General features: G+C 40.5%; 1 protein-coding gene across 13 annotated transcripts in view; it reads right to left on the reverse strand.

Annotated features, from left to right (window-relative positions):
- Nucleotides 1–19,765, reverse strand: part of RAPGEF6 (Rap guanine nucleotide exchange factor 6) — a 122,333-nt gene that overhangs the window by 47,504 nt on the left and 55,064 nt on the right. For all 13 annotated transcript variants that reach the window (XM_058848727.1, XM_058848721.1, XM_058848730.1 and 10 more), the window contains exon 7: nucleotides 486–617. In XM_058848727.1, the coding sequence (XP_058704710.1) occupies nucleotides 486–617 (132 nt within the window). The remainder of the gene's footprint in view (nucleotides 1–485; nucleotides 618–19,765) is intronic.

The following is a 19,765-nucleotide window of genomic DNA, read 5'->3' on the forward strand; positions in this document are numbered from 1 at the left end:
CAACCAGAACATAAACACCCATGAAACAAGCTCTGCAATTTGACATGAGACAGGTAACTTATAAAGTGTATTATCAGTAAACAAATGAAGCTATCTCTTTCAGCCAGCTTCTACTGTCAGGAAGCCACACTAGAATTTCCACAGTCAATTAGTGCAAAGTGGGTTTATTACCACGCTTTTCTCTGCAGAACTGAACATCTGCCATTAGCAATAAAGACAAATAATCGAGGACGGTACTGGAAACACCAGGCTGATTTCAAGAGATTTGTTCCATTTCAGAAAGGAAAATGATGCCATGAATCAACAGATGTTACTTTTCAAAGTCACAGCACACTTGGTAGTACAGAAAGATGTGAAAAAAAACAAGAAGAGCTTTGCAAGAAGCTTGTTGAATTTCTGTGTCTGTGGGAGTGGTGAGTCTTGTGTGATCTTGTTGATAGTTTTAACATCAAGGAAGGAAAACTATGAAACCAAAGGAGTCTTACCTGATAAATATCAGACAGGCTGCTGCTCCCAGAGTCACTGGCAATGCTACATCCTGACTGGCTCGAAGGGACATGCATCACCTGAGGATGAGGATTGTCGGTGAGATGCATCTTGGTAAGGTCAGCTGGAAGCTGTAAATAAAATTAATTTAGGGAAAGGCAGGAAAAAGAAAGGGAAACAAGATGTTTAAGTCTGATTTGAAGAAAGAGTTTTTCATAAAACTTTGGTCACACATTTAAATTTGTATTTGAATTGCTAAATTATTGAATCAAAATCAAACAGAATTTGAACCTGTAACTTGACATACATTTTGAGAAAAAGCTAGTTTAGACTAAGCTGACCCAATTACACTTTACATTTCATAAAACTGATGGAAAACAATGCACCTTTCTATTAAACAAAGGTCTGGGATATTTAGTTAAGTGATATACCAAAAGATGACAAATATGTGATACTGGCCACACAGCCCATAGTATTTAACCTTAGCTGTCATTGCAATCCATTATAAAGAAGCAGAATTCCTCTTTTTAAGTTCAATTTATGCACCTTAGCTCAGGAACACCCTTTAGAAAATGTCAATGTAGAACAAAAAGTAATCTTAACAAAATGTTTGGTCTATAAGGGGCTTTGAATCCTCTTTAAAGAAATGAGTACACAGAAAGAATATTATGCATTTTGGGTACAGCCATGTACAACAGCACCCCTATTTTATAAAACTATCTATAAATGAACACATGCAGATATCTAAATATTAGTGCATAACTCAAGTTCACAAACATATTCTTTCTACTGAAAAAACCCAGCAGTAGCTTTTAAAGACTCAGAGCTGCATGGGATACTGTCAAATAAACAGTCCTTTAATTTAACTGCTTATTTTTTGTCACATATACTTATTTTTTAAATATTTAAATTTAAAATTTATAAGTTAAAATCTAAAAAAAATTATATTCAACTATATGAAAAGCCCATTGTATCAAGGAATCATAGATTCTCTATGTGGTTTTACCATTTCTAAATTATACCATTTATATACTATTTCTTTTAGAATAAGTTCTGATGCAGAAAAAGTCCAAAACTACTCTGACAGCATCAACTGTTGTCATCAAAATGAAAGATTTCTTCTGTAAAACAAACCAAATTCCATGCAATTGTGTCAGCTACTAGATATTCAGTCCTACAAATTAAAGGCCAGTACTGGAAAATACTCTTGAGCGGGTATCAACTTCATAAATACTGACTAAACTTAAGAGAAATGATAAACAGCTTTTGATTTAGCATCACAATTCCATGTCCATTATTTGAAGAACACACAAGAGAAATACTTCACCAAATACCAGTTCACATATTTTCTGAAAACATAGGTGGCACCACATGTCTTGCCAAACTTTCCCCACACCCAGGAAAAAATAATGTTGAGACCCTCTGACAAATGCAACATAATTTTACTATCAAAACTGTGATAAGGAACATGAGGGATCTTGCATCCCTTGCAAATCCCAATCACATTCTCATTGGCAATCACTACTCAAATACAACAATCCATATGGGCTATGAAAGAAAACACCACTCTTCCTTCACTATCCTAATTTTTACCTTATTCTAGCTTTGTTTTTTCCTAACAAAAGAAAGTATAAAATATCCAACCTGTAAATTCATATCTATAGTCACATGAGAAGAAGAAAGTCTGAAAAGCAAAAGGTTGCTAAACTCCCACAAAATCACACAAAAAAAACCATACAAGCAGTAGGGGGAAGAAAAAAGGGGGTTGGCAGAATGAAAGTTAGGGAGCTTAAGTTGCAGTGAACTTGATCTAAATACAAAGGCAACACAACACTTTAAAGCCTATGTTTAGCCACCAGAAAAAGTTCTACAGGCTGAAAATACCTATTTTCAGGATTTGAGAACAGCAAAAAGGTCAAAGCACTCAGGTGACAAAATTCAATCCAGTGGCCAACAGGCAACCTTCTCCATCAGCACATGGGGAAGAGCTGACATACACCAAGATGTGACCTCTCAATTACAATAAAATGTGCAATTGTGAAGCTGAGATTTGATTCTGATTTAATTCTGGTCTGGAGCACTGGCTGGTTACTTTTGGAATCGAAATGGCACATTGCATACAGAACCCATTTCTGTGCCACACACAGAAGAGCACTCTCCAGGCTCTGCTTCCAAGGGGCACGAGGCAGGAAGCATCACATTCTCCTCCCTAAAGTCTCAGACACCTGGGCATTGGTTAAGGCACCAACATTTTACCAATGATACCTGGGTGTGGATGGAGGACATTCCTATGCTGTGGCAGTGCTCACAGAGCAGCCTGTGCTGCAAGGTGACCCTGCTCCTGGAGCACCCTGCAGTGTCCCCAGCCACACTCCCAGAGCCACAACCCAGCAAGGTCAGAGCTCCTGGAGCACCCTGCAGTGCCCCCAGCCACACTCCCACAGCCACAACCCAGCAAGGTCAGAGCTCCTGGAGCACCCTGCAGTGCCCCCAGCCACACTCCCACAGCCACAACCCAGCAAGGTCAGAGCATCACTTGCCAGGGAGGTCACATTCACCAGCACTGGGGCACTCACCGGCAAATGGACAGGGCAAGGCAGCTGGCAGTTACTGAAATGCTGAAGGTTAATGGAACTGAAACATCAAGGAGTTTTAGGAAATTACAGAACAAATCAGTCCACATAGATTCACTGCCTCTAGCTTAAGGACCAGAGGTTTTCTGCAAACTCTTCAGCCTGTCCCCACCTTTACAACCTCCCTATTCCAACGAACAGCTCCAACTTTAGCTTCAATCTTTTCATCCGCGAGCAAATCCCATGCTGACTGTGGTAACACTGACACAAGGAAATCTAATTTAAGCTCCCTTCTATCCAGATTCTCAAACCTTCAAAACAGCTCCAGTAAAACAGTGAGCAGGACCAAGAGTAGAACCAATTCTGCAGGATTTCCCACGAGAACAATGGCGGGTGTCTGCTCTTTACCAACAGCTGGTGCTGTTAAATCCTGTTCTGGCTCAAAGACGTCCCAGCACCCACACATACACACTGCCACATACAGTTTGTCCTTCCTAACTTATCTGAGATTTTAAGATTCTTGTGATGAACACTGTTTTCTGTACCTAGACTGAGAAGTGGGGCTTCACCTGGTCTAGGGGAAGGTGTCCCAGCCCATGGCAGGGGCTCAGAACAAGATGAGCTTTCAGGTCCCTCCCAACACAAACCACTCTGTGATTCTGTAATTCTAAGGACTGATGGAACTAGACAATGGCTCTCAAAATAAACAGGTTGTGCATATATTTTGTGTGTCATTTTCACAAAAACCCACTGGTGACCAACTCAAAGTACTGCCAGCCTTCCCAAAGGAGTATTTCTAAACAACTAATTAATCAAAACTGCTCTTCAATCCCCCTGCCAGCACCCCACCTCCATCACCTAAAAAGCACATGGGTATGTACTATGCTCCTGCTGGACTCTGCAGCATATTCTTGCAAAAGACATTTAATGCAAGTTGGATGCAAGGAAACATCACAATATCTCTTTAAATTTGAGAGAGAGATAAGGTTTATTGGAGACAAGTGACCTTTAAAGTACTGCTTGCCACTCTACTCGATCTCACAAAATAAATCACAGCTTCTGTTTTTGTATGTCATTTTTGTTACCCAAAGTGATTGTTCCTTCTTGCAGAGCTCACTAGGCAGCAAGATACAGGAGAGGATGCTTCTGTACCAACATGATAACAGACACGGGAAGCTCTTGCTGGTTGTGGCAGGGAAGTTGCTGGAAGTGATATAAAATTGTCTTAACTACTGGTGACTATGACTTTATTTTTCTAAAACTTAAAAACTCTTGTTACAATAGCGTCAGTATCTTGAAAAATCCTGTGTTGGGAAACAAGCTCCATGTATCAATGTTCAACAATGCCCATATTAGATGCTTTAGGATGCAGATGTTTATATCTGCAACATCTTCTGGCTAATTGTGCGCCCCAGCATTCCCAGACAGGAGAACCTTAAACATCCACAACATCCTAATAAACGCTCCAACAAACTTACTTGCCACTTTGAACCACAACAATTTATTTTTTTTTCACAAGAGATCATCTGGAGTTGTAATATGAGTGCATCTGACATGCTGGCACAGCCTGTCCCTGCATCAGTGCCAGCGCATCCTTGTGACTGACCTTTCCCAACAAAGGGATATTTAGGAACAAACCCCCTGCTGAAATGCCACACTGCAATTCAGAGCTGAACCAGAAAGAAAGTTAAGAAAATAAAAGTCATCGTCGGCACAGCCACCTACAGCTCTGCACCCCCACTGAGTCAGGAAAACACAGTTGGTGATTACACCAAAAAATCCTGGATCAACAAGGAATTTTTAAAGCAATATGGCAAACTGCAAGAGGGAAAAAGGAGAGAAAAAAAGACTAAATCCTTCGGAAGCTCATCCTAATGGTAGCATCAGCCTTCCATGCCACACAAACCCAGAAGCACCAGCAGCCTGGATTTGTTTTTTGTTAAAGGAATTTGAAATTTTGGAAGACGGTCCACAGGCTGATCCCATCTCATTTTCCACGACACAGCCATAGCCAGTCACCTCAGCCAGGGAAGAGAGGAGGTGGGGGGAGAGGACATGGGAGTGTAAAAGTCAGCACTCAGCAACATTTAATAAAAAATGTCATGCACAAAATACTAAACTTTCCCTGCAGCAGCCTTGAAAACCTGAGATGAAGACTCCAAAGGTCCACCAGGAGCTTGGCTTTTTCCATCAATTTCATGGGTGCAGGCACCTAGCACCAATGTAAGGGGGACAGCAGCATTCCTGCTACCAAACCAGAGAAACTCCAAAAACCTCTGCAACCCCCAAACCTATTCTTTTTCCTATTACATAATACAAAGTTTACTTTAAAAGAGCGTTTTATTTGATTATTTTTGTTTGTTTTTTAACAAACATCAGGACATCTTGGTTTTATACAGAAGTACTGACTTTCTAAAAGTAGTTTGGTAACGAGAGAAAAATAATGATGCGATGATTTCTCCCTGAGACAGCTGAGGTTTCCCAGTGTTCTCCAGCAACAACAGTATAAAGTTTAACAAAGGTGAGTACAAGGTTGTGTGTCTACACCAAGTCTCGTGTCTGTAATTTTGAAATTACTTGGAGTATAAGTTTTGATCCAGGGTACAAATCACAGGCCAGCAAACCAAGGACAGTGTGTCTGCAGTGACATTTGCTTCCCACGTAAACACCATTTACTCTCAGCAGTGAAGTCACACAGAATACTTGGGAATTAAATTAAAACCTAATTTTGCTATAGCAGATTTCAAGATTGCACATGCTCTGTCCAACAGAGCAAATGATGTGACCTTTGATGAGATGACTGCTCATCAACTCATCTGAAAAGGACACTAAAAGTGATGGTCAGACAGAGGACAACCTCCCTTTGTGTGCTCCCTAGGAAGGGTTTGCTCAAAATAAAGGCTGTAGAAAGTCATCGCAGAGTTTAAATAGAGAGAAAGGCAGCCACAGAAGTCAGAAGATAAGTTTTGTCACAGACTGGACAAACTGAGACATTTTTCTTTCCTACTTCCCATTTTTTTCCCATGGAAAGAAATCAGTAGAACGTCTTTTGGCAGAGACCATGCTCTTCATTCTTTATTCCCACAGTGATTTACTTTAGGATTTGCTGGTATCTTTGCCCTAAGGAAAAGCCACATCTGTGACTTTGTGCTACAAGTTTTGAAGTTAAGTATCAGTGTTTACTGTTATGCTTTGGGTAACCAAAAAACACATGCTGAAAAGGCATAGGCAACAAGAATTTGCAAAATAGTCTTGAAAGAGGGACACAAAATCTATCAATTATCTTTTTTTTATGTATAAAAGAAGCTTCACCACTGTATTTTAACCTGCAGTAAATTGTATGTTTATTAAACATAAATTCTTCAGAAAGATCCCACAGTAAGAACAGTGGCCTAAGGACTCATGATGAGGAAAAAACTAATAAAGGAAGCACAACCCACTGAACTCTTCTGGTCCATTCCAAATTCAAATTAATGGAAAGAAAATGGGCAATAAAGAATCAAAAGGTTTGCCCCTTTCTTTAATACTCCTTGACAGCTAAGTTTTTTATCAGTTTTTCTAGGAGCCCAGATGGATGTTTACAACCAATCAATGCAGTCTGGACACAGCAGAAGCATCAGCCTCTGAGAGAACAGTCTGTCCTTTTCCAGGCTGTATAAGCAAATTTTCTATCCTTGGTTTTACAGATTGTCAGTAACCTTATACCTTATTTGCTTTTCTGAAGTTCCCTGAAACGTTGCCAGCAAGACTAATATTCAGAAACAACACAGGATTTCTTTTCCGTGAAACACCCAAGGACCAGAAGAGCACAGCTCTGAGGTGTCAGGGCACACATGTGGCTGCTGGGGCACTGTAGAACCCCCAACTCAGCCACCTCACTGTGAAAACCAGCTTTACAAGAATTCTAAGTTTTCAATTTTAAGGCACATTTATTGAACATTTTGTTTATTGTTTACTGAGGTTTTCCATTAAGAGGTTTTCACTGTTGTAAGCTGGAACCCATTAACGCACAAAAAGCATTAAAGGTGATGACACTGGGTAACCTCTGAGCCTTAGGAAACACTCCTGCTCAGCCTCCATCGTACCCAAGTGGTTTAAGGACAGTAATTTTCCTTTCTCAGATGACACAGAAAGCTGGACTGTCACAAGAAGCCAGTTAAAAAAAAACAAAAAACAACAAATATGTTTGCCTTAAGTCTTAAAAATGAAATCAAACTGCCAAACTAAGTCCACACAATCAAAGAGCTGAACAGGTCCCCAGTCCTCTGAAACAGGACTTCTCCAGCTCCCACCTCTCCCCTTTCAGTGGCCATATCCTTCCAGTCCCTTCAAATGCCATTTTCTCTTTGATACCCTTGATTCAACACCTTTCATACCTTTAATATTGAACTAGTTCTGCAACAAATTTTACATTCCACCATCTTATTCACAAGTTGCTCTGATGGCCTCACTTGCTTGTGCTTGTTTCCATCATCAGTTTCTTCACTTATACAAGATAACTGATTTAATTTGTTCTACTTCTCATTTCTACAGCCTACTGAAACAGGAGCAACACTGCTCACGCCCACTGACAGCAGTCTCTCACCTGCAATCCTTTCTATGTCCCACTTTCTGCTCTCCTTCATCCCATTAATTCAATCTAAGAAATGAAAAAGGAACAAACCTCTTCAATGTTTTTTCTTGGCATCAGTATATTATTTTAATCGTCTCATATATCCTGCCAGTAAATCAACAAGAAACCACTAAAACCCCCGACTTCTCTGAAGTTATTCTGTAAAATTTTCAGTAACCTTTTTCACAAGGATTTGTATAAACTAACTCTGCTTTACATTAACCTTTTACATACAAGCTACAATTCTCCTCCAGTTCAAAATACACTTAGAGCTGTGTTAATGGGAGAGGACAAAGTTGTTTCTCTGAGATATAAAGAGAGGCCACTTAGGTGTCCACAGAGAGGATAAGATGAGCCCAGCTGAATTACCCATGCTGACATCAGTCCTCAGACTTAATGCAAACAAAAACATTTCCTCCTTAAAGACCACAGATGGCTCACCAGTGGCACAAAAACAGATTTCTTCAGCTCTTTAAAAAGCACCAATGATGTCTGGGGGTGAGGTTTTTTTTGTTGTTTTTGAAGCCAAGTGATAACTCAAGTTTTTTCCCCAACAGATCCAGATAAAATCCTGTGCCCTTCAGTAATATGATGCAAAAAAACTCAGTGCCTATCCAACTACACAAACTTCACAACAATATTTATTTCAAAACATGTTTCAATTCACTATCTACAGTATCTGTTTCTGGTTTTATCAGTACTACACACATGAATCTCAAAGAAGGACCAAGCTGACATCATTCATGACAGTCCTGCAGTGCCTCAAAAACTGTATCTAAAGCCTTCCTAAAAATATCTCCAGGCTTACAATAAGGTAAAAAAGGATGCAAAACATACAAAAAAAAAAATCTAGAAGAATTAATAATCCCTACAGGCTGTTCTATGTCTCAGGTAGCCAAGAGCTTTTTTGGTCTTTGTGGCTCCTATAGCCTATAGAAATTAAAATTCTCTGAAGCATTACATTTCCTTAGTTACAATAAGGTGACATAAGGACAGAATTTCAAACTAAATTCTGGTGTTACCTTAAACCACACATGTAATGCAATTTTAATTTGGTTTTCATATGTCTAAATTATAGATTACGACTATGCCTTAGCTCATGGTAATGCTAAGCGTCTGACACGCAAACATCACAGCTTGGGAGAAGAAGTGGGTCTGAAAATTCACCCACAAAAAACTGTACCAGTATTGATGAGAGCTCCATTATAAAGGGAATATCCAGCAAGTAAATGTACTTGATGGTTGCAAAAAATGTAATTTTATTAAGATTAACCTTCTCTAGTCCATTCACAAAGTAACATTTTTTAAAATGTCAAGACCTGTGTGTTTGTTATTTTGAATGTGGAACAGGAATGTTCAAAAATAATTACTTTTAGGGCCAGAGTTCAAATTTTACTCCTTCTTTTCACCACTCAAAATTATTACAGTAGTAAAAAGTGCCTTGTCTAAATAATTACAGTAGAAAAAGTGTGACAGGCACTAGTGATGCTCTGAGCTCTACAAGGAGCCCAGGAACTCCAGCAACCACCAGCAGCCCGACATTTGGGAACTCTCATCCTAAGCCAGTACTGCAGAGCACATAAAATTCCACATCTACATTGAACTTCATCGACTAAATAATTTATCAACTCCTACATGCATGGATTGGTAAAATACAGCAGGATGACAATCCCTCTTTACACATCCTCAGGCTGCTACAAGCCCACGTCACAGTAATGACATGTGGGTGACAATCAGCTCCGGGGATGCACCGAGCAGGGCTCCAAGGACATGGGAGCACGGTGAGCACGCCAATGCTGTCAGCATCACCCCTGAGCCAGGACCTTTGTAAGGAGGCCCTCAGATACTGCACATGCAAAGAATCTTCCTTTGGCACTTCCACATTTTCTTCCTGTATTCATCAAGAAATGTATTCATGGAAGCAAGAGGGGCAAAACAGGGTGGTCCCGACCTAGGCTGTAGATGTAAGGAGAATTCCAACAAAGCAGGTTTAAACCAAAGTCTAGGAGGAAATAAATGAACAGATATGTGTTTATTGTTTAATTTCCCATAAAAACAATACTTCAGGAAAAGGCTTTTTCTGTTGAAAAGTAGCACAATGTATACTGGCACTTAACTAACATATTAAACAGCAGAGTATAAGAAATCTAAGTTTTCTGGAGTAAATGGTCACATAGCTCATACTGAACCATTTTTATCTTAAACTATCATGCAAAAAAAAATGCAATTAAGTTTTACAAAAAGTATCCTGCAAATGGTTACAGAAAACACTTAAACCTTGTATCTAAGTGTAAGAAAAATCGTCATTTGTCAGTCCAAGTCCTCCCTCTCCAAGTGGTCAGGGATCACAGTACAGAGGAACCAGTATCAGGCTCCTACAAGTAACGTAGAGAACCAAAACAATCCTTCTGAGCAGTGGATGAAGGGGAAAGGGATCAGAAAATATAGGGTAGGAGAGACCATGAATACTCTGAGGAGCTGGCTGAAACTCCAGAAATGCCAAAGAGGGCTAAACCATGCAACACCAAGTTCCCAGGAGGGAAGAGAGCCATGAGGAGCCAGGAGAGGAGCTCAGAGAGCAATCACACCAAGGGATGACAGGGCCCAGCTCTGCAATGCTGAAAGCTGGGCTGGAAGCTACAGGCACAGACAGAGATACTGGTGGGAGAGGTACAACCAAGGGAAAGAGAAAGACTGACAGAAAAAATAAAGCAAAAGATCTGTTACTCTATTTGCTCTGAAAACATTTAAATTGATACTACTGGGGCTACTTTCCATGTAAACATGTTAGCAAAGGATGACATTGAATCAAATCAAGGACACACTATCAAAGCTCTGTTTTTCTTCTAAGGAACTGAAATAAAATATTTAATTGCATGAAGATTTCAACTCAAGATCCTGAAGATCAAACTGATGCCTTTCGAATCAGAAGATGAGGTTACACTGATTTTAGTTATGAATAACCAAAAATTGTACCACATCCCTCTGAGACAACACCAGAAGTAGGAATGGGACTGAAAAATTACTCCAGGTCTTCTGCTCTAACCCAAACACAAACTTTTACAGAGCAAATGTATCATTATTATGCTTCACATTATTAGATTTTTATCTAAACAGAAGAAAGAGAAGAGCACAGAAGCCTAGAGAAAATAAATTACCATCTACTGCCATAAGGTAAGTTTCACATGCACCTGGGATCTTGAATTAAACTATTTTGCTTCAGGAAAAAAAAAATTAAAAGCTTAAATGTTAATTCAAAAACTCTTACTTTCCATGAAAAGTACATTATCTCAAAAAGCATCCATTTTAAATATCCTCTATAGAAACATTATCCAATCACTCCATACTCCCCCCATCAGACCCTCATGCTTCACAAACACAGTAACTGGGGGTACATTCCAGGCTTGGAAAATTCTTTATGTGCATAAAATTTCTATTACAGAAGAACCCTCTAGAAGAACATCTAAATCATTTAGAGTTCTCCTTCATAATGACTTCATAGCACAGTTATAGTTAATAGTCCAATACCACAAAGAGCATCACAGACAACTGAACAGAGAAAGTTATGATCAGAATAACAAAGACAATCTTACTGAGATACTTGTGAATTTTTGCTTTAAAATACTGTGCTGGCATCACAGGAGTTTTGTTTAATGTAAGTTGAATGTCTCTCATCCTTGCCAACACAACCAGCCTGTGGAAAGAGATCTCCACAAACGCAATGCAAAGTCCTCCATCTTCCCTCATCGTCTTCCAGAGCCAGAGTGGCTCGACAGCTGGCATGGCTTGGATCACTGTGCACTACACTCCTTACTGCTTATCATCCTCACCAGGTTTCCTTACAAATGCCCACATCTATTCATCTCATCTTCCACAGTCTATCTTTGCAGAAAGGGCACAGTCCCCAGGGCAGACACCATCCCTTAAAATGTGCAGTTCTGCCCCTCTCCTGGTTCCTCCAGACACAACCAACAGAGAACAGCCAGCATCTCTTCCTGCCAAGGAGAGGGTGATGATCTCTCCTGGACATGTTTCCAATTACCAGCAGAGTCCTGAGAAATACACTGACCTCCACAAGAACCCGGCTGAAAGGGCACTGCAGAAACACGTTCACTGTTCTCTCCCTCTGTTCATCCTCCTTTTACAGCTCTTGATGCAGGGAAATAGAATGCATTGATTGCTCCACACAAGTCTACTCTGCACCTTTCCTTTTGGAAACCAAAAGCCATGGAGTCTCTGGGGGATGAGGGTGAGCGCAGCACTAACCAGTGTGTGCTACAGAAACTGGTGTGGACACCAGCACTTGGAGACACCTTGTACTTGGAGAATGCCTTCCAGGTGCCCACAAAGCTCCTAAAGCCGGCTTCTGCTGCTCCACAGCCACACCAGTTAACCTCCCTAGGCTAAGGTTAACCTTCAGAAGTGTTCCAGCTTCACAAAAGCCTACGTTTATGATTAGTCATAAGAAATATGACTTCATCTTGCTCTGATTCAACCCACTGTCACATCCAGAACACCTATAATTACAACAGAGTCAACAGCCCATTTTCAAACTACTGTCCTACACCAGTTTAAAATCAACTGATTAGAACAATTTTGGCACAGATCTACATAAAACTAAGTTCTAGTTTCAAAACAGTATCACAAAATACTTGACATTTTCAAGTAACAAACTTACATATTTAAAATTCTAACATGACTTATTTTGCTGTATTATGTATTATTATAAAACACTTGTCATAGAAACAGATTTTTAGTACACAGCTCAGCTGAAACCAAATAAATTCAGATCTGATTCAGCTCATCAGTTTGCTTAATCCTATGCACACTTCTCCTCAGATCCCTCCAAAAGTTTGGGGGGACTGCAGAAGTTTTGGGGGGCTTGTGGGTTTTTTCAGAAAGGAATAAAAGTACTATAACTTTAGTGCCTTTAAAGGTAAAGAACTGTTAGCTACGGATTGGAGTGCAAAAGCAGTTAATGGGTTCTCATAAAAAAGAAAGAAAAAACAAACTTTCCTCTTCCTAACATTTTATACCATTTCACTTATGAATAGTAACTTAGTGAATAAATGGGTTGGCTGGCAGAGCAGAAATCCACTGGATATTGTCCACAAAACTGACACAGGGGTCAAAAAACTTTTATTTATATTATTATTTTACCCTTATGAAGCCCTTTTTTGAGCACAGACTTTTTTGTGGTTTCTCACTTCAGCCCAAACTCTGTGGAGAGTGCAATCCCAGCTGAAGCACCAAGGTGACTAAAGCATTCCTAGTTTTTAAGCAGTATTACAACATTCAAACCTTAATAAGGGCAGTGCAGGTAAGTCAAGCTTAAGTAAACTTGGCCATCCATAATTAAAGTCTGCAGAGCAGGAAGGGAAGAAAGAGTCCACATGTACACTGGGGCATGGATGATAATACAAACAGGCCAGGATTTGCCAGCAGGAGCTCCAACATGAGGAGCCACAATTACCTGTGTGAACACACAGTGCCCAGCCACCCTTCACCTGCAGCTCCACTTCACCTGATGATGGGGTGGACTGAGCACACATGAAACAGCCAAAATTCAGCCACACATCCACCCACACAATTCCACACTGGTTTTGGCATCCGCACAGGGAATCCCCACAGCCCAGAGCTTGCGCCCCCATACACCATGAGCTTTTCTTTACATTACACCAGACATAAAAACCAAACAGGGAAAATCAGGCCGGACAGGGACTCCACACATCCAGCTGGCTTCTCCCTGGGCCTTTACACACCATCATGTCATTGAGACTCTAAACTTTTTGGGACCAAAGTCAAGAGTGATCTCCTGCTCCAAAGTCAATGCTGTATCTCATGCTGCCATGAGCACAAGGCTTTTGCCCACTGCCTCCAAACACCACAAAGTTGCATAGTCTTTTTTCTACCCAGTAAATACAAAATTATAATAAAGAAATAATAATGAATATATGCCTGGCCCTAGATTTATAAGGCAAGTTCGGTGTCTTAGGTGACTACTTCTTGGTAGTAGCCTTAATAAAATACCAGAAACTCAGCTAATTTTCTGACTGAGCATACCAAACAGTAAGTCTCATAAATATTGTATTTTTAATTTCTTTAAAGGCTTTTATCTCAAAGGTGAGTTTGCTCGAACATTCTAGCTTTCATTATGCCATTTAAAAGAAACACCCCTCCCCAATTTCACAGAAATACTGCATTCTCAGACACAAAAAATAATTTGCGTCCTTTAAGCCTAATTATAATTACATAGTTCAGCTAAATAATTAACCAATTCCATGCTGCTGCACAAAGGAAACAAGAAGTACAGCTCCACACAGCTTGAAAATTAAAACATCAGTGGGTTTGGATATCAGTATTTTCAAGTTAGCAAAATATGCGAGCAGTTATAAAAATGTTACACTTAAATAATATTTATAGGCTTCATATACACTTGATATTTATAGGCTAAAAAACAAGCTTAACACATTTCATATGCAAATTGATTTTTTTTTTTATACTTGCCAGTAATTTTTAAGCTATTGGGATAAAAAAGAATTACATGACTTCTAGGTTTCCCCCCCCACCATTTAGAAATAATTCTACAAGAATAGTTCATGCATAGCCAGGATTCCACTACCTTCAATCCAGCATGCTGCTGGGATGAGAAGGGAACATACAGCTAGCACCAGGGCTGTCAATACATGTCACAGAAATACAGCACAGACAAAATCTTACTTACTTTGGAGGCCCAGGGCTGTAGGCAGTTGGCGTAACATCGAACAAGAAAAGCCATTTCTTAGGCTGAGAAAAAAAAGTTTTCTTTCTCAAATAAAAGCCACAGGGGGAAAAAATGAGAAAAATCCTTTCTGCTTTCTCTTTAAAAATCATAAAGCAGCAATGTACAATATATGCAACTTCTCAGGCTTGGATTTCACACTGAATTCAATTACAGCTTCCACTAGATTGAGGAGTTTTCAGTATTGCAGGGAGTTAGCAGCAGCAGCAATTCCTATAAAAATGTTCCAGTTTTAACAAGCACATAAATTCAAATCAAAATGTTTCCTAGCTTCTCAAATACAAATATCCATACGTTTCTCCAGGCAAGAGGCATGCACCTAAAAAGTGCTGCTTAAATCGAATGAATTCAGAAACAGATTAGAACTGCAGGATAAAGCAACAATACATTAAAAAGCAAGGTATGAATTCTTCAAATTTTTTTTCTCTTCTCAAATGCATTTAGAAGTGGCTTAACTTCGGGTCCATTTTCAGAAACTTCATAATAATATCGTAGTTGAAATTTTGCAAAGGTTCTTCAGCATTTTAGGTGATCCAGGAATCCCACACCCTGGGATATTAAAGTTTCTTCTTTATACTCGTGTCCATCATAACTGCAGAAATTGAATTCGCATCCAGACTGTAGCTCCAGGATATATGCTCTAACAGGTTTGCACTGTGGAACGTATTAAAAGCCTCTGCAATACAAACCCTCTTTTCTTTTCCCCCCCCTCCTTCTTTTTTTAAATGCCGTTTACAACTCTGCAGTGTCGCTTAGTATTCTAATGCATCAGTCAGATAGCACGACTAATCCACACCTAGCTTTTCCAATTAAAACATTTCTGTAATGCCAAACGAAACAGGACATCCATAGCTACAGCAAGGCTGACTGCTGGAGTCCTAATTCCTACTATCTTTGCTTGCTTCTCAGCAGCTCCCTCAGGAGAAGCTCCCATCGATTGGATGCTCCGCAGCAAGATGAAATATCTAATAAGGAGGAAAGAGAGTGGGAGGGGAACGGAGCTAAAAGGATGACATCACCTGTATAGAAAGCCTTTAGAAACTGCATTAGATCAATTGGCTACTGGATCTGCAGATGCAGCCGACAGAGCATCTTTACTGACCTAATATAAACACACATATCAGTACAACTGCTCAGCAAACACCCTGCTTCACATACATTTTTATATAATTTTATATATATTCAGGGATGTGCTGTAACTCTGATTATTTTCCTTTTTCTCAATAGTTTTTTTTTTTAATTAATCACATGTATCTACTAACACTTTCAGCAGCATTTAGGTGGATTATTTTTCATCTCTGAATTCAGATTTAGAAATGAGTAAAATAAATATCTGCAGGCATTCACATGCACACAGATACATCATCGGCTCACAATAAAAAAAAATTTGCTTTTATAAGTGTGTCATACCAGAGACTCAATACTTTTATCTCATCCTACACAATACATAGATTTTATCCAGAATGAGAAGTAAATTTATTAAAAAGTGAGGTTTATAATCCTCAATTTTAATGGTTTTGAAACATTTTAGAAGTTTTGGGGGGTGGGGCTCTTCTCCCTGCTCAATCAAGACCAATTCTGTTTCCAACCCAATTTGCCTCAATTCTGCAGCAGTCAATTTAGTTCTATAATCTCTTTTTGCAACTAAAAACGGATGTATTTGAAAGGAGCTCAGTCTTGGATGGTAGCCCAGTATGCTGAAGAGATGCTCCAAGGAAGGATCGCTGAGATCCCACACCTTTGAGCCAGGTCAGCCATGATGCTTTTGGATCCTAGAAGGCAAATGACTTCTGCTACTATGCAAGGGAGGAAAGGTGGGAGGAAACAGGAAAGGGGACAGAGGGTGCTGGTTCTGTTAGAGCCATTATTCTGGTCTCTGGATAATTTACTTCATCTGCAAGAAGGGGAACTCACTGCTTTCCTCTTTTTGGAAAGAATTTTTGATGCCACATCAGACTTGAGAGTATTTCTCCAAATCAAAACTACCCCACGATGGTTTTACCTCCTGTGTGCAAATGGAGCTGGCAAAGGGGGCCTGCTGGTATCGAGGGCCAAAAGCACCTTTTTTGTCTTGTTTGCTTGCTTATTTTTGAATATTGAATCAGGCAGTTTGAGTAATCCACAGAAAGCGCTTTTTCATCTACTGTGCCAAGGGACACGTGGAAGGAGATTCTCACATTTTTGAAGCTAAGTTGTACCAACAGGGCACCACTCCTGATCTCACACCAAAAGCTCCTCAGCAGTCATCCAGGAGCTGAATTCTTCCCAGTATATAACCCAAATTATCACAGAAACACAGACTATCTGGAGTTGAAAGAGACATACAAGGGTCACCAAGTCCAACACTTAGAATGGGAGTTGCACCTTAACCATGAATGACCTTCCCCTGGTGCCTTCCAAAACCATCCTAAAAGGAAAAGATTGGCATCAATGTCTGAATTTACTCAACCTCTTATCAAACAACAAAAATAATAAACAAACCAGGGTCCACAAACATTAATTTGTTTAATTTGTATTTAAGCATAAAGGACAATCTGAACTTCAATCCTGCGCTTGCATTTTTTGCAAAAACAAAGTCTACTTGATTTCTAAAAGCAATCTAACTACTTTAGATTTTTACAAAGCACTACACAGCTACACAAAGAGCTGTTTCTTTTACTGCTTTTTCAATACTAAACAATAGGCTAGATATGTGAGCTTCATCTTACACATGACTGTATTGCCTCTTTTCTAATAATTCATAAAATTGTATTTAGAAGCATCTTAAGTGTCTGTAATGCTACAGTCATAAATGCTCAGCAGCAATGAACACCCAAATACTTCCATGTGGTGTTACCTGCATTATGGTTAGCATAATCACAATTTATATCCAGGAGAAAAGAACCCATGCAGCTGAAAGAGCCCTCTCCCTGCCTGCCTGCCCCTGATAGCTCTACAGGCAGATCTCCACCTCCCAGATTCATCCTGCTGCATTGTGTGGCGAACCCGATCCAGCACAGATTTTGTCGCAGATGCCATATTTTGCAACTACTGTAAACACCAGCTCAATAATGGGAACAAAATTCTATTTCCTCCTAGTTTTGCCTTCAAGTGCAGATGACATCATCCCTGTGGCCGTGCCGCCAATGAGCGTGGCGGCAGCAAGGGTCCCGGGGGGCTGCAGCCCACGCTGCGCAGCCGGCTCGCCCAGCCCCGGGTGGGGGGAAAACCTGACCTACTTCCACACCCCAGCTTTTGGGGCATCCCCCCACTCCTTTCTGCTTTCATTTATTCATTTTAACACATGCCTCTCTGCAGTCCCAGCTCCCTGCAGCACAGCGCTTAAGTTTTTTATAAATCATCTGTTTAATAACAAATCTCAAAACTAGAGCAACTCAGAGATGAAAAAAAAAATCTGATACAAAGGCTTGGTAGTGATCACAATTGAAATACTTGAAAAGAGCTACAGTATTGAGCAGAATCACAAACAGAAAATCACCAGTCACATTTTAAGCCAGCATCCAAGTTTTAAGAAGATCTTAAGGAAAAAGCAGTATACAATCACTGTATTAAAGGGAGTCTTTGTTCCTTAAAACTGATTTACCATGCTGAAATACAACTCCATAGATTTCTCTGCATCATTCTCTTTATCCTCCCATAATGCTACCTGAATCCTCCAGACTGTTAACCAAATCTGCAAGTTCTAATTGTCTAACTAGAGTAAGTCACTGAAAAATGGGATGTTTTTAAAAGGATAGTAAAGCCTTTCATAATTTAAATGCACATTCAGTTAGGCGGGATTAGAGTCTTCCCTTATTTAAGAACACCACAAATGCAAGCCTTGCACAGGCATGAAGCACCAGCAGCTGCTGGCAGAAGGTACCCCACAAGCAGCAGGACTTTTTCCTGATCAATCAAAGGAAGAAAAGCCCATTGTGCAATTCTAGCGGGGAAGACAGTGACGGTCTCAAAGCCATCACAGCCCTGGCTGAGGAGGCAGAAGCTGCCGGCCCAGGGGCCTGGGGCTGTGAGCTGGGCTTAAGGACTTCCGTCCTTTTGTCCTCAGAGCCAGGCAGGCGCTGGCACACTGTCCCTGCCACACTGCATCCCGCAGTGCTCAGACATGAACGGGCACCTTCCCTTGCCCCCCCAATTCTAGGGCAGCAGCTCCCATCACATCCTGACTTCAAGCCCAGCTGGGGGCTGGGGAAGGCAACCGCTGCTCAGAAGGTGATCTGTCACTGCACACACTCAGGCAAAGATGTTTCAGGCTAAAATAATTCATTTTAATAGAGTTTTCCGAGTGGAAATTGCCAAACATAGCAGCATAATGCAGAAATATTTTAACATTAAGGGCACCTGCATCAAGAGGTTATTTCTATAGATTTGAGTACTTTATATATTTGTGGACAGACAGGCAATAGGGAGCGAGGGGTGGAGAAGGCAGAGCCCGCTGCAGACCCTGCCATTCTGGCACAGCTCACTGGATTCAGCATCACTGCCATGCTGCTCAAAGGGTCTCCCCACCTCTGAACTTAAACACCAAAAATAACTCATTGTATTCTAGTGGCATGGTCAGCCCCTCATTAGGGCTTCTCAGCAAAAAAAAGAAAAAAATATACAACCTCCACCCTGTTCCTGACTCTTTTAGGAAGGAGAGGCAGTGAAAGCAGCACCAGAAGCTCCTGTTCCACTTCAGGGTGACATTGTGTGGTGCCACTGCATCCTAACACATGTCGCTTTCCACGGTAGCACTTACTAAAAGGCTGTGGAAAAATCCTACCCAAAGACCTGTAGGACTTATATGTAGTATGAAAACATGATCCATCCTAAGGGAAGAAGCACGGGAGAGCAGGGGGAGAGCAGGAGGGGGAGGGCAGAGACTGTCATCATCCCTTAAGTGATGTAAGCTTCTAAATATAGCACCAGCAACACAGGAGGAACAATGAAAAGGCACCATATATTGAATTTCTCCACTGCTTTCACACCACCCTGACTCTTTTTTCAGCTGCTGTGTTAAGCAGGGAAAGGTCATCTTCTATTTGCAACAATTCAGATTTATATGGCTTATAATACGTTTATAAATTACAGCTCTCTCTCCTGCAGCTCTGTCTCGCGCACGCACTCTGCAGAACCGGGCAGAGCATGATCCGCATCACAAACAGGGATGACGGCAGTGCTGAGGAAGGGGGAAGCCCCTTTGCTATGGACTCAAACAAATAAAGTTCCTTTCAACGGTTTGAAGTGAAATGATTCATACCATGCTCCTCCCTTCCTTCCTGACATCTCATTTCAGCAAGGGGTGGGGAAGTCTGGAAAGGTCTGCAATCCAAA

Source organism: Poecile atricapillus, chromosome 13, assembly GCF_030490865.1.
Source record: "Poecile atricapillus isolate bPoeAtr1 chromosome 13, bPoeAtr1.hap1, whole genome shotgun sequence".
Classification (NCBI taxonomy): domain Eukaryota; kingdom Metazoa; phylum Chordata; class Aves; order Passeriformes; family Paridae; genus Poecile; species Poecile atricapillus.